The sequence below is a fragment of the Megalops cyprinoides genome, chromosome 17 (genome assembly GCF_013368585.1).
Source record: "Megalops cyprinoides isolate fMegCyp1 chromosome 17, fMegCyp1.pri, whole genome shotgun sequence".
Classification (NCBI taxonomy): Eukaryota; Metazoa; Chordata; class Actinopteri; order Elopiformes; family Megalopidae; genus Megalops; species Megalops cyprinoides.
The window spans coordinates 14,770,521-14,798,447 of NC_050599.1; the positions used below are offsets into that span (position 1 = coordinate 14,770,521).

The 27,927-nt window shown below is 40.9% G+C and overlaps 3 protein-coding genes across 3 annotated transcripts in view; 1 reads left to right on the forward strand and 2 right to left on the reverse strand.

Annotated features, from left to right (window-relative positions):
* Positions 1 to 5,628: 5,628 nt before the first annotated feature.
* On the reverse strand, positions 5,629 to 10,885 carry pex3 (peroxisomal biogenesis factor 3). The gene is made up of 12 exons (XM_036549991.1): positions 10,653 to 10,885; positions 9,973 to 10,104; positions 9,478 to 9,559; positions 9,358 to 9,401; positions 9,122 to 9,243; positions 8,970 to 9,036; positions 8,070 to 8,124; positions 7,770 to 7,920; positions 7,496 to 7,566; positions 7,184 to 7,306; positions 6,739 to 6,835; positions 5,629 to 6,636 (listed from the first exon to the last, which is right to left on the reverse strand). The coding sequence occupies exons 1-12, from the start codon at positions 10,723 to 10,725 to the stop codon at positions 6,553 to 6,555; spliced, it is 1,101 nt and encodes a 366-aa protein (XP_036405884.1). The 5' UTR covers positions 10,726 to 10,885; the 3' UTR covers positions 5,629 to 6,552.
* Positions 10,886 to 10,985: 100 nt separating this feature from the next.
* adat2 (adenosine deaminase tRNA specific 2) lies at positions 10,986 to 15,554 on the forward strand. Its single transcript, XM_036550468.1, has 6 exons — positions 10,986 to 11,257; positions 11,425 to 11,529; positions 12,436 to 12,586; positions 14,237 to 14,343; positions 15,102 to 15,174; positions 15,296 to 15,554. The coding sequence occupies exons 1-6, from the start codon at positions 11,153 to 11,155 to the stop codon at positions 15,322 to 15,324; spliced, it is 570 nt and encodes a 189-aa protein (XP_036406361.1). The 5' UTR covers positions 10,986 to 11,152; the 3' UTR covers positions 15,325 to 15,554.
* Positions 15,555 to 19,227: 3,673 nt separating this feature from the next.
* The window catches only part of aig1 (androgen-induced 1 (H. sapiens)), a 33,091-nt gene continuing 24,391 nt past the window's right edge, over positions 19,228 to 27,927 (reverse strand). Inside the window, exons 4-6 of the mRNA XM_036550328.1 lie at positions 23,765 to 23,880; positions 21,638 to 21,801; positions 19,228 to 20,631 (exon numbers count right to left, since the gene is read on the reverse strand). Of these exons, the coding sequence (XP_036406221.1) occupies positions 20,597 to 20,631; positions 21,638 to 21,801; positions 23,765 to 23,880 (315 nt within the window). The 3' untranslated portion in view covers positions 19,228 to 20,596. The remainder of the gene's footprint in view (positions 20,632 to 21,637; positions 21,802 to 23,764; positions 23,881 to 27,927) is intronic.

The window sequence follows — 27,927 nt, forward strand, 5'->3', positions numbered from 1 at the left end:
ACATATACTGTACACTCATATACAGCAATGGTTATAGTAAGTAATGGCATTTCTTAAACACTATTCAAAGATTGCTGTGGTAAGTAGTAAAAGAAAATCAATTCAGAAGGAAAAATCATTCTGGTTTGAGTTAGCCTGACTACTTTAGATTTTCCCAGAAATTATCATCAAGGGGTCTTTGGGCTAACTGAGTTAAAAGAGTCAGTCATTTATTTTAAAAAGTATTAAAACAACTGGCAAAGATCCATCAGCTGTGAGGAGGTAATCTTGAATAAAAATCTAAAAATAAAAATCACAATGGGCTCTCTTTAACTGCCACCATCATGTATAATATTTTGTTTGACTGTTTGACTGATTGACAATCTCCTTATTGAATTGTATCCCTCAGTTTACATTTTGGAGGTTCTTAGCTGGGTGGATTAGAGTAGGGACACATCTCCTAAACAGTAATACTTAAGTTCCAGACCTCTTTGCGAAGCAGTACACCACGATTATATGCTTACTCCCTCAGACAGGCATAAATGCTTACTGCACACTGGCCCCCTGTGAACAGCCCACAAAGTGTGCAGCCAGTAACAGTGAATATGTGTTCTGAAATAATGTCATAAGTGTTCAATGGTAAGTGTTTTAGCATACAGTGACATATAGTGTGTAACAATTATCTATCATTATGTGCATAATACTAACATACACCTAACCTAACAATGCCTGAAAAGAACATGATAGGAATTCAGATAGGAAAGATAACTTACATAAAAGCGCTACTCTCATAGTGACTAACAGCAATTACTAGAGTTCATCAATTTTCACTTAAGGGTTTTAGTAACTGAATACTGGCTGATTGGAAAAGGACGTGTCCACCTTCTCAGATCTGAGTATTTTGAGTTTGATCTGAGCAGTTACCGGAAATTGAGGCATGGGCATGTTTTTGGAGACTGAAGACCAGCCTTGCAATGGTGCTCTGAAAAAGAAGAAGTGGGCTGGTGGCACTTTAGGGAGATGGCTGTAACCCAGACAGGACTGGACACAGACCTAGACCAGGCCCACATGGACAGGTTCTTCTGCTGTTGTTGAGGAAGAACCAGCATGACTGGATTACCAAAGCAAGAACTTTTGAAGGACAGCTTGTCATTGAGAGTAACTTCAAATTTATAAGATGTTGGAAGGGTCAAGATATTTCATTAAGGTCTATGTGGATAAATATATACAGTAACAGTCAAAAGTTTGGACACACCTGAAATAATGGGAAACATGCATTCAAAGACATTTTGATCTAAAGACCTATGCTGCCGTAAAATTCTTGAAATTTGTTTCTTAGACAAATATAAAATAGTCAAACTGATGTCTAAGTGTGAATTTCTTTCAAAAAAGAAAAAAAAAAACATTTCTGGCTGCTTTGAAGAATCCAAAATATAAGATAGTTCTGATTTGTTTTTTGGTCACGGCATAATTCCATTTATATTATTGCATAGTTTTGATGTCTTTACTATGATTCTGAAATGTAGATAATAGTGAAAATAAAGAATAAAAGTTCTGTCCAAACTTTTGACTGGTATTGTCATCGTAAGGTCCATAGCATTAATGCATAGGGAAAGTCCTAAAACTGGATAACTGGTCTGTCCTTTGTTGATGATATTTGCTCAGTGATTATTGTTTTTTACTGTACATTCTAATATTTCTAATGTCTTTTCTTCTAATAAACTCCCTTCTAAAAATCTCAAACTGTTCTTGTCCTTATATTGATTGTCCTTATACTGATGTAGACCCCTCTCCCTCATTGTCTTGTATTACTTGTATTTTAATGATTGTGGAAGATGCCAAATCCAATAAATATGCCAAATCCAATAAATATTTTTTTGCACAAAAAAGGATGTAGGAGGAAGCATTGTGGAACCATCCAGGCTTATTAAATTAGACATAATTTACATCTAAACCTAACATAAATCCACACAAATAGCTATTACAATAAATTGTAATATAATTACAACAGGTTCAACTAAACTTTGTCTTCAACTTTTTCATTACAAACTGTTTTTCATTAACTGTGTTTCTGAAGACAAAAAATACAATTCTTTGTAAGCCAAAGTTTAGTACAAATGTTGATTCAATCCAGGCTATAGTTCAGGGTTGTGGTCAAATGATCATACTGCTTACCTGCATACTAAGTGGACATTGGAATACATAGCCTTCTTATGATTGATTACACATAAACATAAGGTATATAATTCAACAATGAACAATAGATGCATCATTATCATACCATATTTTTATTTGTCACACACACTGTCATACCCACAAGTTTTTTTTTTTCCCTTTGGCTAGGGCAATAGCTGAATAGGGTCAAAGCTGAAAGTGTTTTTGTGGAAAAACTCAAGACTGAAAGCTTTGCTGATCCACATCTTGTGCAAGAGCTCCAGCAATCATGTGGCCTTCGTGTCATCTTAATGTGTTTCAGATGATAAGCAATTGACACTTCATCTCGAAATAAAACAAATCATTTGACCCAGTCAGTAATCATTAATAAAAGCAACCTGAACTTTGCAATGTTTCCTGATGAAGAAGCTAATGGTTCAACCTAAAACCTAATGCTCTTCTGCCCTGAGTTTATCATTAGTTTCGGGGCAGGGCGGGTGGGGGTGTTTGGTTCAGAGGTGTAACTGACCATGGCTGTAAAACAAGAGAGGCTGAGGAACTAAACATAAACGATCACCAAATAACTATTCCTGATCAAACACAGCATATATTAATAATACCAAATAAACAAAAAGTTACTCAAGGGTTGGCTTGACGTGCTGTCAAATGTACTGGAGTGAGCAATTCACTGGTTCATGATCACTTAGGGGATGTGTTTTTCAGTCATTTAATTATTTTTATTTAAAAGTAGTAATTATTTGAGGACGTAGCGAACAAAAATTGTCAGAGCGCTATTCTAATTCTGCAGTAAGAAAATTATAACAGCGTATGATGTTCCTGTCACAATGGTATACTGCCACCTGCTGTTTCATTAGGCAAACTACATTATGTTTTCAGAACATGCCTAGATAATGAGACGTGGGAGCCACTTTCGGTGTCCAGGGAAGTTGATGCAATTCTTCTTGTCAGAAGCTGTAGGCGTAAGTATAAGACTAGTTGGGAACAGATTAACACCTTCCTGGATACAACTAAGCTGAATCTGACATCATGCACTTGAGTGCCTTTTGCTTGGGCAGGGAATTCTTGTGCTGAATTCCCACAGGTTACAAAGCACCAGCTAAATGAAAAAGTGACACTGCTTTCAACGAATAAATGTGACATACGTGCCTCGGCGTACAGTGACAGTTACCGACAATGATGCTGTTGATGATGACATCAAATGTCATGCCAGTGCTGGTTTCACAATCACCCGCCTGACCATCAGTTTCCGCAAGACTGAAGTTGAGCAACAAACAACACAGATGGGTGAATGGAAGTGGCAAGCTGGATATGGTATGAGCAAAGAGAAAAACCACAAGAGCAGTTCCTCCAGTACATGTGCTTGGCGTACATGCGCATCTGCGCGTCCACCTCTCTGCTTTGCACTGTGGCACCCCAGAAAGCCAGGAACTAGAGTACAGTGGATGTGGAGCAGGTACGGGACCTTACATTACATTATTGTCATTTAGCAGACACTCTTATCCGGAGTGACTTACGTATGTTACAATTTTAATGTTGTCCATTTTTACAGCTGGACATTTACTGACGCAATTGTGGGTTAAGGTACAGCAGCAGTGCCCCAACATGGAATTGAACTGGCAACCTTTTGGTCACAAGCCTTACCACTATGCTACACTGCTGCCACAGTATTGCTTGTAAAATGCGGTGCCCAGCAAGCACACAGCAATACGCACCCAAGGCTCGGTGTGCTCCAACCCTGAGTAATTTTTCCCATCATCCATTCACCTCAAACTAAAATGAAGTTTCCAAGTTACTGGACCCTGTAATATCGAATGTAATGATGGGTGGCTGACAGTGTAGCATAATGGTAAGGAGCAGGGCTCGTAGCCAAAATGTTGCTGGTTCGATTCCCTGCTGGGGCACTGGCGTTATAGGCAAGGTATTTAAAACACAATTGCCTCAGTAAATATCCAGCTGTATGAATGGATAAAACTGTAACCTATATAAGTCCCTCTGGGTAAGCCCATTTGCTAAATGACAACTATGCAATGTAATGTGTTAGTGAGGGGCTTATCTTGAGTGAGCTCTGTGACACTCTCACCACTTTGTACTTCCTATCTGCAATCAACCAGTGAAGTGGCATTATCCAAAGACCGCTTTACTCACACAGCTGATCTGAGGTCTGGGCTCTCCAACATACAGTAGCTGTGTGAAAGTGTCACAGACTGCCATGAAACACAAGCAGCTCTCATCTTTCATATAAATATTCTTCTAAATGTAGGATGTAGTGTCTGGCAAGCTATGAAGAGTAATTGGAGCAAATATGCATCTATAGACAATATTCAAATTAAGATCAACCAGCATGCAGACTGAATTATTTCTTTGGAAAAATGGACTGCAACTAAATGCAAGAGTGTTTGAGGCACAAATGTACAAACTGATCTCCACATAAAAGGAGGAGAAAAACCATGGGGTCCAATCATCAGTGAACAAATGCAATTTCATGTGTCTTCGATCTGCTGCTTGCATCGTTCACATCCAACGTGGCATGGACATTACAGGAGCGTTTATGTCCCTCTGGGAAATCAGCCAGACTTACAAATGAGCATGAGGGTATTACTGAAGTGCTGTGCACGAGTACAGAATATTGCCTGAAAAGCACTGCAGTCAAGGAGGCATCAATAAACACCGATTTCCTCTCGTCCCACATTGGACTCGTCACATGGACAGTACTCTCTCCATTCACCATCACGCAGGAATACACAATAATTCCAAGTGTGAACAGCAGCGGTAAGAGAAGTTCCTTACACTATCCACATTTTCCAAGAAAATATCTATTAACTAGGATACTTTGCTTCACAAAGTGAGTCCGCAATTTTCCTTTTCTAATTTTCTTAAAATTGTGTTGAGGTTATGTACGTTCTTGATATTTTTCTTTGTCCACCAAAGATCAAGAACAACAAGCCCAGAAAAATACTGTTTAAAACAATATGTATTTATTACAGGCACCAATTACATACAATAATCGGTGGAATGCAATATGTATTTTTCTACATTCCTGCTCTGGGGATATCAGGCTAGTTTGAGCAAGGCCCATAAAGACATGACCAAGACCCCATTGGACTTCAGATACTTGATAATACATCTGAAGTACTGAGGTCTGTAAAGACAGGAACTGAATGATTCTAAGTCATAATTAGCCAAGTCCAGGTGTGTTTATTATGTAAATTAATACTTGGGGAGCATTTACATAACCGACCAGGAAACAAAAATGAGAACCAACCCAAAATGACACCTTAAAAATACAACAATGTAAACCTTAATTAATGTTTCAGAAATATTAATATTTTATTTTCATTTATGGTTTATTCATATTATTCACATTATGCTAAAAACATACTTTCACATTAAAAAAATCACACCTTGATGCCCAAAGGAATCAATAATATCATGTCTTTTGAAAAGCAAACAAATTTGACTGCTATAAGGAGCCGTTTCTTTCCACCTTTTTAAATATTTAGAGCCACAATAAGAAACGTAGGAAAAACATGAAAAACAACCATGACACTCCCCTGTAGCTTCTCCCTTCAAACAAGTGTACAATTTAGAATTGTGCCAAATACACCATCAGTGGTGTGTCCTCCAAAGCTCTATGCAATTTCAAAAGGAAGAAAAAAAAAAAAGACAGATATCCTATACAATGGTACCTGTTGGCACTTTACATGGTACCATCTAATCCGCTCTGCTAACATGGTTTGTGACGTCGCACCAGTGATCCTGGACAAGTTGCCTAGGAGTTCAAACATCAGTGATCAACACAAATCGTTAAACTTGGTTGGTGCTGCTGTATGTGGAAATAAAACATAGACATTATCACAAACTCGCACCATGGGCAGATTCAACACCTGAACCACTCTACTGAACGCTGTAGTGTATACATACTGTGTTAGAAAAGTACAGAAAATGCTTGCTGATGTCTACGCTTACGACTGCTACAGCAGCTAGCTATTAAATTATGAGGGTTGGCTTCAGGAAGGGTGGTTTTATCATATCTTAGGCATGTCCTGGGGCTATTAGGATGACATGTAATGGGCCAAAACGGTGGATTTTTCAGCATTCAGGGTGCCTTGAGCTTGGAAGTCTCCACTCTTGGGGACTGAGGTGCTGAACTACATTCCACATCGGACATTCCTCCAGCTGAGAGCAGAGCTGTAACTTCAACAAACTCTGAGGTGAAGACCGATGGCTCCAAAACCCCTTTCCTTGCTTGGACATTTCCCTCAAAGCAGGGAGTGCAAGTCTGTTTTTTTCCCCTCATTCCAAATGCATAAGGACAGAGAGTCATGCTGAGATATGCTGAGGCCCCTGCACGGAGGAGATCTGTCAGGAATGTTATTAGTGCACCTGCGTCTCTGTTGGTTATTTCTGCTGTTCGTTGGGGCTGCTGAATGCTTCATACACATTGGCAGAAAACTCCTTCATTTGCTCAATCATAAGAAGGTCCTGCAAACACAGAAACAAAACCTTAGAAAGAAATATCGGTTTATGTTCCTGATCATTTCTTGGCAAAGCAATAATATCTTTGAATTGCACTGTGGGTGTTACCTGAACAAAGTGACTTGGTATTTCACTGCATATCGAGTGTATCTGTCCATTTACAATGGGGATAATTTTGGCAAGTGGTAGACTGACATGCGTTAGGCTGCAAGACAGTGGAGGAGATGCAGACAGTCTGATAAATGTTTCATTAATACAGTACACACAGGCTTTCAAAATTACTCTGCAACAAGTGGGTATCACTTAAGAGCATCTCTCTATTGTAAACATCTTAAGATTAGCATACAGTGACACATTAATAATCCTTAACTCATTATGTTGACCATGATAATCAATATAACAACCATTATGTATGGTGCATGAATGCACTCTAAAGCATAAAAGACAACCATGATCATTGAATGGAACTATCAAACACATACTGACACAGTGCTATACTTTTTTTTATTTCTGGTTGTATTTTAGAAATGACAAGACAGATGGAGTCCCTGACCTATCAGGTGCACTGCAGTGGCTGGCGTCTCCCTGCTGGGGGCGGAAGAACTCGGCCATGTTGTCCAGGAAACGACTGAAGCCTCGACTCAGGCAGGTGTTGAGAACAGTATGGAAGTCTGGGCTGCGGGGGGGCATACAAATGTCACAGACACCTGGAACACTCTCTAAACCTGTTTCATTGTTCACAGCTCTTAAGAACACTTAGGGTACGTTGCATTGAGTCTCTACAAGAACTGGTGATTTCAGATTAAAGCATTCAAACAGCACTGTGGGAGACAGCATGAGACTACACTCAGAACGTCTGACTCACCTTTCCAGCATATCTCTGGTCTCATTCAGCAGCTTTATAGTTGCAATGTCATTCTCTGTCAGGCCACAGGCCTGCAGGCAGACAGACATACAACACAAAATTCGGTCAGCTCTCACGTTTCAAAAATAATCAAGCCAGCATTACAGTTAAGGTTCATCACCCACCACATTTAAATTCAGGGGTTTAAAAAGGTCATGACCGTGAGCGATGGGGTGCTGCCAGTCACTGGTGTCAATGAGTGAGGCATTTCCTAAAAAAAAGTGGCCCCTGTTACCTGGGCAGCCAGTGTGCTCTCCTCATCTGGCATCATGTACCAGGACAGAGGCTTTCGTGTGGAGGAGCTGCCACCCTTCTCTATGTGTGCTCTGATCTGGTTTAAGTGCTGCTCCAGCTCCTGCAGGGACAGGCTCTGTTTCAGGGAAATGCTGTGGATGTAAAGAACACAAACACACTGGTTACCCTCAGCTAAGCAGCTCCATCAGACTCCATGTTAAACATCTGAGTCCATGACCAAGATGACTGCTTTTCCAAACCACAGTCCCTCGCGTGTCGGGTTAGTCAGCACAGGACTTACCTGCCTATAACTTCTCGTACAGCTTGTTTCACTACAGTCATCAATTCATGCAGCCCTTTGAAGAGAGAGAGAGAGATCAGTGTCAAAAATCAAAAAGATGAGTCCAAACAATGCCCCATTTGCTTGTCTTTCTTTGTACAGCGTACAAAGAAGGGCAACTAAATTAGTTCCTGGCATGAAATATAAAAGCTACAAGGAAAGACTCAAGTCACTGAACCTATTTAGACTAAGCGAGAGGAGGCTTAGGGGTGAATTAATTGAGGTATTTAAATTAATAAAAGGAATCAATAAGGTTAACTATAATAGATTCTTTAGGGTGAGTTCAGTCTGTAAAACAAGAGGACATTAATGAAAACTAGTTAAGATTAAGTTCTGCACTGATATAAGGAAATATTATTTTACACAAAGAGTTATCAATACATGGAATAGGTTGCCAGGTCATGTAGTTGAGGCAGAGACCCTTGCTGTGTTCAAGTCTAGACTTGATGCAGTTTTGGATACTCTTTAATTAAGAAATGGCGAGCTCAGTTGGGCCAAATGGCCTGTTCTCGTCATCATATGTTCTTATGTCCTAACATGTGTCTCTTTCTCAGTCACTTGACTGGTTTTTAATACAACCCTGTAATCATTATGCCACCAACATAGCTCTTGTTTTTTTTCTATTTGTTTGATTTAGATATTGTTTTTCCTGCCTTTCATAATACAGTAATGTTTTTGTATAAATTGCTATGTACCGAAGAGTGAAATGCTAATAAAATATAGTGACTTAATTGCACTCTTACAGCACAATGGGATCATGCTCATGTTTTGATGTGGGGTTCAATTATTCCATAACACCTTCTAATTCAACCAAATATTAGAAGGGCCCCACACTGAAAACCACAGTAGGTGATTACTCACCATCACCTAGGAGATGCTGGATGCTGGAGAGGTACTGCTGTTGTACATCGGGCGGGGCTTGGGGAGTCTGCAGGACACATGACCCAGTGAGATGTCACTGCAGACGCAGGGCACTTCTGATCAAGGTTTACAAGCGAATACACCAGACTTACCACTCCATTCTTGCTGACGGAGTTATCCAAATACAAGTAGCCACCAATTATGTTGAGCTGGACACGGAGAAGAACAACTAACATGCAGGTGCTGTAAACGGCCACTATGCTTCTAGTGAAACCTGGGGCAAAAAAAGTAAAGCTTATGCCATAAAAAGAAACATTCCTCACTTAGCAATAATGCAGACAATAACCAAGATAAGTAGTAATGCCTTGAAAATAGCTTTGCAACTTACTTATTATCTTCAGATCCTCCCAGATCTCCAGTTTATTGGCTGGCCTACACCAGAGAAAAAGAATCACTATAAATCGATTCCCATGATTTTGACTGATATTACACACTGTGAACCACTCACTTGTTCTTCAGCAATGTCGTGAGGCTCTCTGAATTTAGATTTTGTATGATGGCTTCTCTCAGGGTAGGTAGCATCGATAAGACTGCAAGAACAACAAACTCAATATGATCTCTCCATTCATGAGTTTTAAGATATCTGTTCTTCTACAAATGTTACAGTTATGATCAATCCCTCCAATATCAAATGCATTCAGTAAACTTAAGTATGGATAGGCTGTGTCAAGTATATCTTCATTAGATGGCAGCTTTATTTTGATCAAACTGTGGACACAATCTAACAGTTGCTTCCTTGGAGTTTGTCTTAATTAACTTTGACAAAACATTGCAAATTTAAATAACATTAGCTAGCATCAGCATTTCATTTCGAGGTATGTGGACAACAAACGGCAACCTAGCTCCGTTGGATTTCAACAAAACATCTCTCCATCTCTCTCTATAAGGTTCCTGTACACATGCTGGTTTATGTTGAGGCTGAACGAAAAAATGTTGATATTACCTGTCATGTTGCACGTTCTCTGGTTGCTTTCGAAGTGATACTGACGTCTGGCTTGGGAGATATATTCTGCTGCTTCCCGCTCCTGAATCTCTCTAATTTTCCATTGCGCATACTTACCCAAAAGATAAACACCTTTTAAAAAGAAATTCAATAGTCTGTCAGTAATCAAACTCTTGAAATGTAGCTAACTGAATTGTTATCTCGCTAGGTACCCATATCACCACACAATCTACCGAGCTGGCTAATTACAATAATTCAGCAAACATGCCATATCCACCGTCGACAAATTAACCTAGTTAGCTAGCGATCTAAATAGATGGCTGGCAGGCATTGCATGACATCATGGTATTAGCTGGCTGCCCAAACCCACTTATAAACCAAACTAGCAAGCAAGTAAGTTATCTATTTAGTCTGACAGTATTTAGATAATGTTAACATCACAGAGGGCTAGACAGTTCTTATACAATACTAGATTAAATATTCTACACGTTATCTTGCTAACGTTAGCTAATGAGCATCACTTCATATTTCCGACCTCACGTAACTACATAGCTAATGTTATAGCATAGTTTGCTGGCAGGCCAGCCTCAATCACTACCTTGCTAGCTAGCTAACTAGCCAACACACACACACAGCTTGCTAAGCTGACTAACTTGCTAACTAACGTAATTTAGAAATACCTCCAACAACAGCCCCAGCGAAAATAAATTTCCTTTTATGGCGCTTAAGAAAATTCCACGTGGACACTAACATTTCCGAACGATCGCAGATCGCAAACTAAAAATAAAGAATACAACAGCTTTATGTTTTCAGCTATCTGTCTCAGTTCCGCATGACATGGGGACTGGTTGGAAGGCTAGCTAGCTAGGCTAACGCAAAGGAGCTCTCCGATTCTGCTCTCGAGTTCTACGATCGCCTCAACTGCCTGGAGTGTCCTGTACACTTATATTTCCCCACCAAATATTCTACGGATAAACAGTTCCGAGTTCCGAACAGTTTAACCGGAACGGCATGTCTCCCCTGATCTTCTAGACGTATGCAAGCAGACATCCACAAGAAAGTTAAGTTTGTCCTGGGATTGTTATAAATCTCATATTGGAGGTGGTGTTTGACAACAAAACGTGTTCGCTAGCTACCTAGCTAACTAGCTATCGAGCGAATAGTCCCAAACTGTGGTTTTATGAATATGGAGACAAAATTAGAGGAAACCCCTGCAGATCTGGAAGACTCTTTTAGTCCGTCATCTGAAGAGATAGAAAGCTGGATGCAGAAAGCTTTTGACATGGTAAGACGTATATCAATAGATAGTTAGCTGTCTAAACCTAATGTATTGTGAAGGTGATGTTTTGTATCCATCGACCTAGCTAGTTGCCTCTTTTATGACCAAATGCCTGAATCTGTATTCAGCACTGAAAACCGCGAGCTGCTATACAAACTTCCATCTTTTGGTAGGCTAAAGAGGCTTTGGAGAGCGGAGAAGTACCTGTTGGATGTTTAATGGTGTACAACAGTGAAATTCTGGGCAAAGGGAGAAATGAAGTGAATGAAACCAAAAATGTGAGTATCATTCTGAATGGGATCGTAAATGTGGGTTAACCTTTAGAAATGAGCAAAGTGGGCACAAGGTCCGTTTGGGGTGCTGTGTGTTGTGGATTCATTGACAGACTTAAGGTGTACGTTCATTTAGTGCAGTGTTTCCCAACCCTCTCCTGGAGCACCCCTTGTCCCGCATGCGTTAGATCTCTCCCTGCTCCAGCACAGCTGATTCATACAATCAACTCGTTATGAACTTCTGAAGCTGCTTAATAATAAACTGATCATTTCAATCAGCTGTGTTGGAGCAGGGAGAGATCTAAAACATGCAGGACAAGGGGTCCTCCAAGAGAGCTTTGGGAAACGCTGATTTAGTGGTCTTCTGCTATATTCAAACCACGAAATGCAGTGAACCACAAAAGTGAGAGAGGTGCGTGATTTTGTCTAGTGATGTTTGTGAGCAATCTAAAACTTAACACGAATGTCCCTAACTTTATTGCACAATCTGTTTTATGTTTCTTTTTAGAATGTTACTCTTAAAGTAATTTATATTTGTTAACGATAAAGATCCCATGGCATGATCAGCTCATTCTTGTACATGTATTTGCTGAAATATCATTAGATGGTGTGATAGCAGATGTTGAAAAAATGCATTTGATGAACGGTAAGTTAGCTTCCTTCAAGAACAAAAATTTCAAACACATTTGACAGGCAGTTATCAGTCACATTCCAAAAATAAATCAGCAGATCAGTTGAAGGGTTATGACAGTGTGGTGTGGTCTGAAAGGGAAAGAACAAACCGTTTTAGCTGGGAAGAACAGCCTGTTCTCACCATTAAACTCCTTAAGTTCTCAGGTTTTTTCACATATTGTTAATTTACTTGACTAACAACCTTATGAAAGATTGTTTTTCCTTGGGTTTATGTTCCAGGCCACTCGGCATGCAGAAATGGTGGCTCTGGACCAGGTGCTGGAGTGGTGTCGTCAGGAGAACAGGGACCCTGTGGAAGTGTTTAAGCAGACCGTGCTCTATGTGACTGTGGAGCCGTGCATCATGTGTGCTGGGGCCTTGCGCTTGCTGAGTATCCTATAGTCCTGAAAAATCCCACTCTACACTACCCTTAACAATGGGATATGATACGTAGCTGTCACTTTTCTATTATTTTCTTGTCAGTCACTAATTCATGAAGAGCTCTGCAATCACCATTTTTTCAAATTGAAGCTAACATACTAAAGCGTCACTGCGTTCAACATGTTCATTCGATAACATGCAATCTCCTTATATACCTCCTAAACTCTGAGGCCTTGCCACAGGTGAACAAATTGATTGGAGATGCCACTCCATTTATACCGAGCACTTTAGTGATCTCTTTGCATTGATCACTAGGAGATAATAGATAAATGTAATGGCATATAATGAGGGTAGATTACTCCTGAAAAGCAGTTTCCCTGATGAACTTGCACGCCTATGTACTCCTCTATCATGACCTGGATCCTAAAATCCTTTTCATCTGTGCAGCTGGTTAGGTTATGTTTGTAACTCAGACTTCAGACTTGAGCTTTAGCCATTAAATTAAAACAAAAACTGGTGTTAGCCTTAGCTGTGACTAGAGTCAAGCCTGGGGAGGCTGGGGTATTTTTATTGTGGGTGAACTGTGGATGTGATGCGTATAATGGGTTGCTCTGGCTGAACACTTATTTTTCCTCAGAGGTGCCATGCTCAGAATGCCAGATGGCTGTGGCAGTATGTTTTTCAGCTCTTCCATTCTTTTTGCTGCATGGTGCATCAGCTCCAGTGACAGGCTCTTGTGAAGGCTTCGGCTCCAACAGATATGCATGGCTTATATGTGACCCTCCTTCACTTTCCATTCAGTGTTCCCAATTAGGTTGTTCTCTAAACATGCATCATTGACCCGAGTGTCCCAAGTTTTCTTGTCTATGTCAGGTAGGAGGCCCAAGTTCCTGTCAGTTACACTTCCTAATGATGGTATTGTAGTACTTCCTGGTTTTCACTTTCTGATAAGCCCTTCCATAGTGCACACTCACTGAAAACAGAAAATTCAGAATAAATGGAGAGAGAAAAATGTGAAGGTACTGCTGCAGCCACCCAATCAACCCTCATTCAAGCCATTGCATACCTGGTGTGTTTCGCTGTAATGCTCAAACTCTTCTGAAGATGGTATAATCTGTCTCTCTGTGTCTCTTTAAAATAATAGACTATGTTGGCTACAGTAAAACATCTTTCTCTTTCAACTTCAGCTTTTGGTGAATTCTAGATGTAATGATTACAGACTGTGATCATACTGGCCTGTTTTCCTTTTACATGTGGCAAATCAGTGCTCAATTCGGTTTGTTCTGAATTGCTGAAATAAGGCTTTGGACTGATTGATCAAATTTCCTTAAAATGTTTCTCACAGTTCCACAAAGTAATTTGGGTATTTGGGTAGGGCATATCCTTATCTGAAGATTAGATTCTCTGATGTCAGTTTTTGAGTTTTGTGGTTGGTTTTTAATTTTGCACATTATACAAGAATGTTGGATAAAGCTGTGAAACTTACCTCTAATGCAATGCTGTCCAGGTGGCAGGATTCCAATGGGCAAAAATAGTAAGTCTCAAATAATGAAGGGCAGAAAAATGTGTTCAGCATTCCAGAACAATGGGGCAATTTATGTACAGCAGCTGGGCACAAGTTCATTTAGCAGGAAGAGTGGGTGCCTTAACTGTGGGACAGACATCCCACTGGTGGTGTATGGGTGCAGAAATGAGCGGTTTGGTGGCTGTGGATCCGTCCTGAACATCCCTGCAGATGAGCTGGCTTGCAGTGGAGCCCCATTCAAGGTACTGTATAGCCTGCTTGACCTCTGCAATGCGCGCTGGACCAGCAGGTCGAAAACAACCTGTCTGTCTGGGCTCTCATACATGCTGTTTACACTCATTCTCTACCTGTTCATATCCGATGACAGCCAATCATACAGTAAAATCCTTACTGCTTATGACTGGATCTTGGATTCTAATGTCTGTAGTTGAATGAGTAAAATTTACACTGTCATGCAATTAGGCTGAACGAGCAATTATTGTTTTTGCCATTATGGCTTCCGTGTTTGTCCACTGAACCCCAGGTGTTAGTGTTTGCTTCTGTACATTGGGGACAGGAAGTCTTAACCTGGCAGCACTAATTCTGTCTCCTACGTTACAGATATGCTTTACGGACCTGGAAAAGACACCAAATCTCAACATCTGCCTTTATTGTTTATTTAGTTAAAATATTTTAGGAATGACATGTACTGTCTTGTAATTTTTCCTCGGTTTGTCTATGACAATGTGAACATATTGAATATGAGGACATAGACACTCAGTATTTGGTTGAAATGAATGAATGCATCAATCACACAGTCAATCAGTTCATCAACCTGTCATTGAATTTGTTATAGCTATTTTTTTTTTTTTTTATACAATTATCACAAAGCACTGCAGAGAGGAAGTTTCCCAGGGAAGCAAAAAAAAAAAAACATAGAAAACCGAGGCCAAAAGCATGCATTAGAGCAGTCCTTTGCAGCGAAGCACCAAGACTGAACTTGCATTCTTCCGCTGTTTAGTGTGTATCAGGCTTCAGAGCTGATGAGGCCGTGGAGATGCTGAAGGCATTTTACAAACAGGAGAACCCCAATGGTAAGAGTCTATGATGTAATGCCCACTGTGTCTGATTACAGACAATGCATTCATTGTATGTGACTGAATAAGTGCTGTGTGTTTGCATGACCCTCACACTTATGCTTGCCTTTGCTTTTAGCCCCTAAGCCTAGAACAAGGAAGGACTGAAGTAATCCAAAGCAAAGAGGACAGTTTTTCATGTGTCCAGCAGGGGGCTCCAGTCACCAGGCAATAAAGTCCAAGACCTGGAAAGCAGTGCTGTAGAGGAGACAATGGTTTCTCTGAAATGAACTGGAAAAACAGCCCTGTTGTACTGTGAATCGCGCTAGGATTCCTCCTGGATATATTAAGTACATCCTTTGAGGACCGTCTTGTATATTTTAGCTGAGTTATATCAGTTCTCCCTCTAATGATTACAACACTGGAATTATGTGTAGTTATTAAAGCTGTATTTTGTGTATGGTAAAAGGTGTTTTGAATCTCTCCTTTGTTTATTCAGCCTACATGATTTCAGCGCACAGCGTACAATAGACACCTTTGTTGTTCTGTGTTTAATATGGTTTGAAGTTGGTTACAGTGCTGAAGGATGCTTTTGTGCAGCTCAGCGCTGTGCTGGTGAAAGCAGCCCGTGAGCCTCTCTCCTCTGCGGCTTTCCTGCAAGGCAGTGGGCAGCGGGCAGAGCAGTGGTTCACAGCGCAGACAGACGTTGGCAGGGGCAGGACAGCGCTGGAGCACTGAGTGGGTTTGCCTCCAGCCTGCGCCTCGTGTCCTCACACAACCCCGGGTCCCAAGCTCCAGTTCCCTCCGTTTCCCCGGTACAGGTGCGCGAGCCGTCTGTTAGGGTCGCTGTGCTGTTCCTGTTCAGTGTCGGCGTTGGATTCCGGCATAGTCTGTCTCCGTTTTGACGGCCTGTCAGAGGGATTAGTGGCATTTGGAAAGACCCCCCCTCCTTTCCACCGTATAATCTGTTCACTCTCTGATTTTTCTGTTCTCCATCATCCGAGTTGGTAAACCAGAACGGGATGAGGAATGTAGTGATATGTACAGAAAGCTTTTTGTGTTCCAGCAGTGCCTTGTTAGAAAGGTTTCACACCAGGCTGAGCCAAGGATCTCAATGTATTTGGCTTACTTTTATGAACTAAATTTGGGAAATTGGATATTTTATTTATGGTGAAATTCAAAATCAGTTTTACACTACATAGGCTTTTGTTTTGAAATGTGGACTAACGGTGGTTACCATGTCAGCCAGCTGGGTTAGTCATGATGTTCTGTTGAAACAATTGAAATGTCATCATACCTCTTCTGTCTTGTTTGTTCTACACAGAACACAAAAACCAAACATGTAAGAAGGCATCTGGCAAGAATGTGGTGGATTTGCTTTGTGAAATCTAAACGGTTTCACAAAAGCTGAATGCGCTGACCGTGGCACCGCAGGTAATTACAGCTAAATTCAGGTGTCACAAGTTTCAGCAATCAAAGAAGAAAGTACAGGGCAGGGCCAGCATTGTCAAGTGCTCAGCTTGGGTTGTGTGCCAGCATTGTTCACAGATGTGAGTCACATTAGAAGAAAGAACATGAAATGGCAAAATAAACCCAAAGCACCCACGCTGTCCCTTCCCTCTGTCAGCTGGGCTCCCACATTTCATGTGCCACATTTCATATATCTCTGCACTTCCCCATCGCATGCACACACCACTTAAACCGTCAGTCTTGGGGGTGGGGATTGACATTAAGCGCCTGTACCACAAAAGGCAAATTTGTACCCAAGCTTTTAGCTGCTGGTGCAGTCTCCATTGAAGGTCTGCTGCATTAGTAATGCCAAAAACACTTTTCCTGTTTATCGGTTGAGATCTCTCTGCGGGGACTAAGTGAAGTCTGAATGTTACATCATGGTATGTTACATTATTTATTCATTTGGTAGTTGGCATATATTCCATTTTTACATACTAAAATATTTGCATTTCTGGTCACTTATGTAATTCAGCAGGACTTACTGAACAGTGCCCAACCTGGGATTTGAAACCAAACCCTTCTGGTTACTGATCTGTTCCCTCACTGGTGCATCACTGCATGGAAGTCCTGCTTCAACACTTCTGTCAGTATTGAGGCACAAAGTCAAGCTCAGAACGGCTGCCCCCATTCTTAGATTTTTATTGCTTTCAGACCGGCCTGGTGTGTTTGAATGAGTGTCAGTGGCGGTCCCTTTTTGCAGCGGCGTAATTCTGAGATGCAGATGCAGCCGCTCGTCAGACATGCTGTGCTGCAGTATGTTCCACATGTGACTCACTGTGAGGCTGGCAGAACTTCATCTGAGCTGCGCTTCCCTTAAAGGGTCCCCTTTCTTTCCTGCGATCTCTTGCTAAGTGTCCTGTGTGTTTTTCCGGGACCTGTTACTAAGTGCTAGATGGACATTCTGTATCAGTATGGGGAAACAAAGACTATAAAACCGAGCAGTAACATTTTCATTAGGGCCCCCTCGATGAAATGCCTAACAATCCCAAGAGTTTTTGTTCTATGCTGTGTGATGACTCCTTGATTGCTGATAATGCATTCTGCATACTTATTTTTATCTGAGCAAAATATGTTTACAATTATCAGGGCTTGTACAATGTTTGCAGGTTTGCAGTAAAATATTTTAAAATGCATTATAGATAATACTGCTGAATTGTACTGTAATCTGAAAAAGAGCTGGAGTAATACAATATGGTTCATTTAAGTTTCACTCCTGTGGTAGCAATGAAAAACAGTGGAATTGGTGATAGTCCCAGCCCAATGAATGTCCCCAAAGGAGGACACTGTACGAGGAGTATTGAGCAGGTTTCTGTGAGTATATGTTCACTGGAAGCAGTCAGAGGTGCGTGAGGGAATTGTACATTTCTTATGCAGTGCTGTTCCATGGTGATCAACCCAGTAAAAAAACAGATTAACTGGATGGAACAATGGGGAAATGACATTTGTTTAATTCCCATAAACACAGAAGATACAATTGGGGGAGTTTACGTGATCTGTGGTCTGATTGAAAATGAAAATGTTCTGTACCCACTTTTGATTCCCCTGTCCTTTGATTGGCTTATAATTTATGTCACGTTACTTAAGATAAGCTACTGTAAGAGTTACATCGTAAACCCCTGGCAACAAAAACACACTTTTCCTCATCAATATGCAAATGTATGCAACCACATCCTTCAAAATGTATTCAATTTGTCACCTCCATAAGGGGTACCTAAAGTGTTAATGAGAAGTCTGTGAAGTGTCATTCTCTGGTTATCAGGCTGATAGAACGTGTCTACAGACACACATACTCAACTCGAACAAAAAACGCATCTTCAGTGACTTAGTACACTAGATATCATTTTTTTGGCAGGATTAAAAAAACAATAGTTGTCAGGTGTACCTATTTCTGTTCCACTTCAAAGGAACCATTCACTCTCTAAAACAATAAAAGAATATTTCATTTTACATTTGCTGTAATTGATTTGACAAGACCACAAGACACAATGACTAGACCATGGTTTTGCTGGGTTTTAGACAGATAATGTGAGGATAAGAAAGATTAACTAAGAGAGAGCATGGCTATGGAAGGGGGGAGGAGTGGTGTTTGGACAGGTTTGTTGTCAGTATAAAATGTGTTAATGTGATTGTACATATGCCCCCCCCCCCCCCCCCCCCCCCATTAACAGCCTTGTTCATGACAGTGTAGCCGTACTATTCACACTAATTCGCAACGCTGCTCACCTGTCCTCTTTCTGCTTCTGCACTCTGTGAAAATTGAGTGGAAGGAAGGTGTTCACGCTCTTTCTACTGATTCAGTTGCTTTTGCATTTTTGGCCTTTCAGATATTCTTGTTTCTCTCAACCATATTAAATCTTGCATATATGAGCCTTTCAATATTGCAATATCAATTGCAATATTATTCTTTAAAATCTTATATTTTTACAGCTGTAATACATTCATGATGTTAATTTTTAAATTTTGTTTGCTATTGTAATAATCTCATGCATTATATGTCACCCTAAAATGTCTCTATTGAATGAATACATGAATAAATATCTAAATAATATAGTCTATATGTGCACACACGCACAAACACATCTTTTTTAATGTACTGCTGTGGGAACTAAGTCCTTCTCCAGAGGGCTGGAATGTGTGCTTCTTGTTAAATGCTTGCTCTGTGCAGTGCAAAGGAATTGTTATGTTTGGGCTCGGCCTGTGTCTGTCGCTGGGCAGAGAAACGCCAGAGAAAATACAGCACAAACAGTAAATCATAAACGGAGTGATTTTTCTCTTTAATTGAATAGCTGCCCCTCCCGTCCCTGGGACAGCCCATTGAGCTGAACCTGAGAGGGAGGCAGCCGCAGCCAAACCCCCTTCACAAAGCTTTTCCCTCCTCATTCACAGTGGACAGCCACAGCACAAGGCACCCAGGGTTGTTCTGTGACCAAATAAACCCAGGAAAAGTACTTTGTTGGACATCCCAATATCATTTTTTTTTATTTCTGTAGGCAAAGTACTTGGAGTCTCCTTGGTACGTCCAACTAAACACTTCCCCTGAAGGTTCATGCACTTACTGAGGTTTCCTAGAAAACCTTAAGTTAATATTGATTGGTAATTGAAATTGTATCTTAAAAGAGAATGGTCAGGTAAGCTACAGATAAATTCCCAGAGAACAGCTCTTGGTGCCTTGAAAATAAGCTTAAAGAGAATGCCCCGTCACTGTCTCAACTTCTGATTGCTCTGATCCAAATATGTCCATTAATTAACACCTTTTTTAAATGGAAGACCATAAGGTGAAACATCAGTGGTCAAGTGACAAAAAACATACAACAAAAAATCATACAACACAAGAATGCTGCTTTGAAAGCAATTATTCCCTGTTTTTGGCTGTTCTAGAGAATTACATTCTGTAGCACAGCTCTAAGCGAAGCCATGAAAAGGCTAGCATTCATGTTCAGCAGCTCTGATAGAAACTTTTCCACGTTCAGAAAAAAAGAAATCTAATTCTTAGTGCATGTAAGCATCTTAAATATACTTGAAGAAAAAAAGATAATTTAATATGAGACATGAGAAATTAGGTGCTCAAATTATAGCTGGTCTTCAGAACATATTAACTTGATAAAAAGAATAATACCTGAATTCATAGAACCCTCCCTCAGCGATGTATCTACTCCCGTGACACTGAAAGATTAATTTCTCAATGACAACTTTCAGGCGTTCTCTGAGCTCTGAGACACATTCCAACAACCCGAAGGGGGGTTCCATTGGCAAAAAAAAAAAAAAAAATAGCTTATAGGTTCTGTTACAAAAATGAAGCAATCAAATTTGATTCTTCCAGCACATAATTTATACAAGATATGTTTTTTTAAGTTCTGGCCTTGCAAGTGCTGGGTTTATACTGAGAGTGTAACGCAGCAAATGGACACTTCCTCTTCTGTCCTGGGTTTCAGTCTGTTTTGGGTTTGTCTGAGTCTGGAACACCTGCAGACACACAGTAAGGAATAAGTATTATAGCTGGGTGCCCCTGGAGTGAAATTTGTTACCTGATGCAGAAACCAAACCAAAAAATTTGCAATGACCTGCCACAAGTGTAAAAAGCATGAGGCTGAAGTGGGAGTTGGTCACCCTATAGCCAGCAGATACATTATCTCACAATACTACTTTAAGTGTGCACAGGTTAAGGGGATACAGTATATTACAGTGCTATCTGTCCAAAGGTCTGGTAGATACAGTATCTTATGGTACTAAATGTCCACAGGTGAATGCAGCTACAGTGTCTCACAGGCCAGGTAGATACTGTAGTTTACAGTACTAAGTATCCACACCTCAGGCAGATACAGTCACTTACAGTAAAGAGTATCCACAGAACAGGGAGATTAAGTAGGATGACCATAATTTGTGATGCGATACCTGCTGGATTTAGTTGACAGAAGTCACTAAACCTAAATGTTCATAACGCTGACCTTTGTTTTGGCCCAGTTTGCAAGAAATCCATCACATTATCCTATGTTGACTTATCCTGGTTGACATTTTCCATTTTCCACATGAACTTAATTGTTGAGCCGAGGTCGAGTGAAATTGATTAAATCAACAGAGGAGCAGGGAGAATGGCAAGGTAAATGTGTGCTGAGAATCCTGTCAGTGATTTGTGGGCTGGTGTCAAACAGGTGGGAGGTGGAAAGGGATTCGGTGTCTGCTGCAGTCAGACTGCTTATCACCCTGTTCCCATCTGTTATTCCGAGCTGCAGGTTGCTCTACTCCCACGGACCTTGCAGTCTGCATTTTTAATGCAAAAATGCCAAAGAATGTGTATCCTACCGCTAGCTCTCAAACCCCAGGAATCTGTACAGGAAAGTATGCCAACATGGGTCCTCTGTGAGATTTCAGGTTTCGGCACTATACTGTTTGCTATAAGTGGTACGGTTGGTGGGAGGTGGGGGGTCGAGGAGGGGGTGTGAGACAGAAGCTGCCAAAGATACAGGCTTACATTTTGAGGAGTCCCAAATGTAGCTGTTGAGTATTTCCCCGAGGACGTAGTAGATGTTAATCAATGCGGTCAGGGAGGAGAAGAAGACGACCTTGGCGACGGGGCCGATGTGCTCCAACAGAGGGTACACCCACACCCCTGTGACATGGTGAACCCAACACATCCTGTGGGCAGAGAGGGGAGATACAGCGCTCATCAATGCGTCCCCAGCCTACACAGCCAGGCGCTCCTCTTGCAAAGTGAGTGTGGCTGTACTGTACTGTACAGAAGGCCTCTAGATGACAGCAATATACTTTGCTCTTAACATAAAGAAACAAACTAAAGTGTAACTTTTTTACTATCTTACATGTCATTTTGGTGTCTGCTTATACAAACAGCATATGGTCTTGTGTCTTATCACACCATGGGGGTGTGGGCATAATAAGCACCTTGTGATTTAGTGCTTACTTAATGAACTTCCTTATACCTCATACATATGTAAACATTTGCCTGTTGTGGATGAGTTAATCTAATTCATACTCTCCTTTTTATCTTTGATTATTAGCTTGTAAATATCATATATTTCAGTAATATATTCTGGGGATTCAGTGCAAATACATAAAATTTTGAAATTCAGAAAGTAGTGGGGGATCTCAAAGAGGATTATTGAACTTGGTTTTAGGAGCACGAAACTGGACTAACGTTATTCTGAGCTTGTTAAGAGTAAGGTAGAGAGTAAGCCAGGTAACAGATTAGGAATCCCTGTATTTTGACCTCAGCGCCATGTATTCCCCTCACGTTCTTCTATTTGTGACTATTTTTAACTCTGCGGTAATATCCATGGGTGTGAAATAACAGTGTTTGACACTATTGGGTCTATGCGCAGGTCAGACACATGTTAATACAATGACTACTCAGGCTGAACTCATCACGCCGGAGGCTTGTCAGCTCTTTTAGGAATATCCAGGCTCTGTAATCCTCATGTAAGGCAGCCTGTGGATTTACCCAACTCCAGCACCGTGCTGTTCCGCAGAAGCAAGACGAATTCACCAGTCCGGGAAGATTTGTTTTTATTTAATCCTCTTAATTTCATAGGGATTAAGCCCGAAAAAGATACGAAGCGCTTTTCTGATGCACCAGGTGCTTTTCACAACACCTTTACACACCGTCTGACCAGTTTAGTTAAGTTTGAAGCAGAGGCCTGAATTCTCCTAAATTTGGGCTCTGGGGGTTGAATAGACTGTAATGTTAGCAACGAAGGAGGTACAGTGTTTAAACTCCTGAAACCACAAGCAACATTTCATCATAAATAAAGATACCAGTTATGGAAAAACAGGTCAATGGCTGCTACCTCTGGTGGTAAATGTTAGTCTGGGTTTTTATTATTCACTTACTTTCTGAGTGACTCAGTGGGTCAGTGAGTGAGGGATGCTGCCATTTGTAGGACTTGCTCCAGTCATACCATGGGTGTCTTGAAGCATGAAAAATGTGTGCTTTTTGAAAGGATAACATATCAAGCTACATTGCAGAATGGTGTCTGTTAGGCGCTGGCCCATTGCAGTACTGTAGATCGGTGAAGTCAGAGCCTCACTATGGATACTGTGAATACAATCACATCACCCATGACCACACCAGTGTGATGCTTAGTTTGCTCGACAGAGACCAGAAACCATGATGTTTCACAGCCAGATACAACCATCAGAACATAACAGCTAGCACACACACTGGGATTTAAGCTCCTGCAATTTTAAGTTTGCCACCAGTTTGCAAAGTTTGAAGTTGAAATTTGGCATGTGCATGCAGAAATCAACATTTTGGAGAAATCAACATTTCTAACTTGGTTTAATCTCTGTTCTGTTTGTAATTCAATGCACATTACACTTTGCTAGCCAGCAAACTGCTAAGTATAACAGACCACCTTCATGTCTGCCATTACCCCAGGAAAATGCCTTATGTGTAATCAAATAAAAATCATCAAGGGCCATCAAGGGCAACCATTTTCTCTCTTCCGGTATCTTGCAGTTCATTGCTGAACAATACTATAATCCAGTAGTAACTCATGGGAGATTTTAAGATCAGTCACTCTGCACAGAATTCTACACAGCATGATGCCCAGAAACAAAACCTATGTACAAAAGGAGGACTTACCAGAGAACATAACCCACTGCAAAGCTGCACACTGCCAGCAGTCCACAGAGCCTGCTGGGATACTGGTGATGTGTCGTTCTCATCTCAATTAAGATGAAGGGAAGCACTGTAGTGTGCTGGAAAACACACAAAAAAAGCTATAAGTAGCATAATGAGAATAGTAACAAATAAATTGTACATTTACATTCATTCATTTGGCAGACGCTCTTATCCAGAGCGACTTACAAGAAGTGCATTTAATAGAGTTTTGCAATTAGCTGCTCAGACACTGAATCATCAGTGCCATCCTTGAAATATAGTGCCATTGTGGGAAACACTGCCACAAGGGGAGTGAGTGCTGTCATGAGAGATTCACAAGTTAAAACTATTCCGGCCAATGGGAATTTGTGGTAACATGAGAAACCACACATTTTACATTGATTTACATGGTCCACAATGTTTTAGTTTTTCATCTAAAATGCAGTTGTTTTCTAGTGGATCCTGCTTGAACTTCTCCAGTTGAAAACGTTTATCTTGACAGCTTCCTCACACGAATAAAACACTTTGTGGTGATTATCTGCTTTACAATTCTAAATGGAAACAACCAATGGCAAGAAGGCTCACTGCTGTCCGTTGACTTTGAGGAAAAAGGATTACTGATTGGTTGGTCATGTTGTTGCTGTGGACACAAAAGCAGTGGAGTCTGGTCTGTAAATTCTGGTCTCAGGAGACCTTTGGCATTCTAGCGTCATGATTATGAGTGATGTCACGGAAGGGTGGGAGTCTGTAAACAGAGCTGTTCAGAAAGGATATGTGGGCTCTTCTGTGTGTCCGCAATCTGATTAGACACCACGCTGCTTTCGTCTTGTTTTCCTTCCGATGGACCCCTGACATTTGCTGCTGTGACTTGTTAAATAATTCAATAATCTGCTTGCTTTGCTTTCCCACGTTGTGCCTGTTTTCAGATGTGTTGCGAGGATTCGATTTTTATGAGATGCTGGATGTCTGTTTGCACCTTGAATATCCGAGAGTCTCTGACACAGTGAGGTTAGACAAATGTGTTTACAAAAGCAGGCATTGGGAAAAAAAAAAAAAAAAAAACTATTAGCGATAAAGTACTTTAATATTTGGAAAGTGGGTCATGATGTGACATTATTTTGGTGTCGTTATAATGGCATTACGAAGCAGCTCTCTGCTCGCTTCTGGCTGCACACCACTGTGTCAACCTTCAGCTGACACTGGAGCCTCGTTCAGTGTGCCGTTTTTTCACTGAGTGACGCAAGTGGCAAACGAGATATCCCACCTACACCCCCCCCCCCCCCCCCCCAAAAAAAGCACCTATGACTCACATGCTTTAGTTCAACTGCCATTGCAGAATGATGGAGTTATTAAATTCAGGATCATACATGATTAAACAGAACAACAGCTTGATCTCATGCAAAATGTTATATGTTGAGAACGTATTATATTCTATACTCTGAAAGCTTTTTTATTCTATACTCAATACATTTTATACTCTGCTTCAGCATTCAGTCCTATGAAGCATGGCATACAATCAAAACATATCTACAACAGTACTGTAAATTAAGGGTGAATGTCTGACTATTGTCTGGTCTGAATTAAGTAGCTATTTTGTAGCAGCTCTGGTGTGCTACATGCAATAAGCTCACTGTGCTGAATATTGGCAACATTACTGGGGTCTGAAAGTAACAGTGTTTTTTATATGAAAGCACTCACAGGTAGAAGCTTCACAACATTGCATTGGTGCATTCATTTCCAAAGTTGAAGGCATACATACTGTATCTACATGCATACCCCGATTAGTTGTGACTGACACCAGATGGCTTTCTTCACATGAGGTCACCTCATAATGTTGATCTCACCTCTGTCAAGACACACCCCAAACAAAAACCAACTATAGCTAAAGTGCTGCTACTAAAAAATGGCAACAATTGTTTACTTTAGAATCCGTATTATGAACACAGCATCGGCAGTTACAATATGTATTTATATGTGCAGTGGTAAGAAGAATCTGTCTGTTGCAGTAGTTAGGTTCCAACAAATGGTGCCAGCAGTGAAAGCCACAGACAGACACTCTCACAGAAGAGCAGTCAAGTTATGCTAAGAACAGGCCACAGGTGCTTGAAGCTCTGAAGTGCTCCTAATCCCTGGCTCACTAGGAGCCTGCCATAGAAAGCTCGGTGGTCTGTACTGTAGCGTTCGTCATTCAGAGCTCTCTAGAAGCCCCGTCCAGAGCACCACAGCATGACAAGTAGGGCCACACAGCTGACTGTGCTCTGGTTTGGTTGGAGCTCATTCTTTCACAATGACCTAGGAGATATCCAATGTTACTGTTGGCTGACAAAGTCAGATCTGTCCTTTCTAAACAGTCTATTTGACAGCAATTTCATCTATTGGGGAGAGGCAAAACTAAAAGAAAAAAGCCCTGTCTGTTTTATTCTCTCAGCTGTTTAATCTGCAAACCGCTATTCTAATTGAAAGCTGACTGCAAATGCAGCACATAAAACATGATCGGTTTCTTCAGGGTACAAAGCAGATCATTGCTGAGAGAGGGCATGGCTTGCAAGGTGTAATTTCGGAAGAAAGGGCGCCTATTCATTTCTGTCTGCCCCGGGAGAGATGAGCCTTAACAAGATGGCTGCATTTTTTTGTTTTTTATTATGTAGCATATATACAATTACCTGATTACCCTGAATACACTCTCTTTCTCCTTTCTATACTGACTGCCGCTCAGTAACTGTCATGAGTAATTACTCAGCTCTGACGCGCTCAAACACAGATTAAATCTTCCACGGTTGATTAAGGTGACTCCTCTGAATTGATTCTTCAGGATGATTACCTAACGCCAGACGGAGTGGTGAAAGAGCAGAGTGTCTCTCTGGAGCGGCTCTCAGCTAGTAACGGAATGAGGCATTTTCTCCAGGATAAGCAAGCGTTCCCATATTATAACATTAAAAAACCCCTTTCCTGTCGAAACATCCAAGCCTTTCACTGTGTCCTGACTGGTGGGATAGTTTCTGAAACTTTCACGCACATGTGACCATTTTACACAGAGACCATGTGTGTTGATGCTATTATGTACTCCCACAGTATAATCCACTTACATTTCATGTGTTCCTTTATTCAGAAATGAGGAAAGAAAAAGTGGGCAACTCCTGACAATGGCAAAATGATTTTGTACAACATCAATGCATATGTTTCATTTAGAAAGCTATCATCTAAAACCAAGTGTATCTTGCATCATGATGTGGTTATACCCACCATGTGGCTGAAATGGCAGTGTACTATATACAGATTCTGCTACATAGAATAAATCCAGACCACAGACGTAGATCAGCAGCATAACCTGCTATGACGGACCTTATCAGTCATATCTTGTTCATGCTGATAATGCTTACTAATGAACACAGCTAAAAGGTCTATAAATTTCAATCTAATATTCACTGCCATCAAAATTCTGGAGCCTCTTCCTGTATTGCTTGTTTTTGTTTTCCACAGAGCAATGAGTTGAGGTGCTTATCTGAAGTTGGCAGTATTGTGATTGGGATTTGATCAAGGCAGAGAAGGGAGCTCTAACATTGCTTAATGCTCTATTAGTCTATTTCAGAACAGTCACATAGTAAATGCAGAGTACATATGAAACAATATGCAGATAGAAGATAGGAAAAGTGCCACGATCAAAGCTGCAATGGCCACCAGCATTGCCTTATTTTTTCACGAGGACGACAGTCCTAAAATGGTTCTGAAATCTGTTTGATCACCAAGGTGAAGTACAGAAGTCCATTATCACCCTTCAGTGCCGTGAGTCTCTCAGACATACTCTGCCTGGCCAGGCCTGCATTCAAGAGCGGGTTTGCGTGGAGATGCTCGGAGCCCACTCACAAGGCACAGGGAGCACACTTAAGCACACAGCGTGGGAGGAGACGGCCGCTTTACCTCACAAACAAACAAGATGATGGCAGATGCCCCCCAATGATCCCTGTGCATAGACCTTACCTCATATGCTCTTAACTCATCTTCACTCATCCTCTCATCCCTTAAGATTCCTCTCAGAGGTAGGGGACTGGGGAGGCATTTCATCAGTGTAAACTTGACAAGGCCGCAATTGCTAATAAATACTTGCTCTTAGCATGTTTTTCATCACTCTATACATATCTCACTGC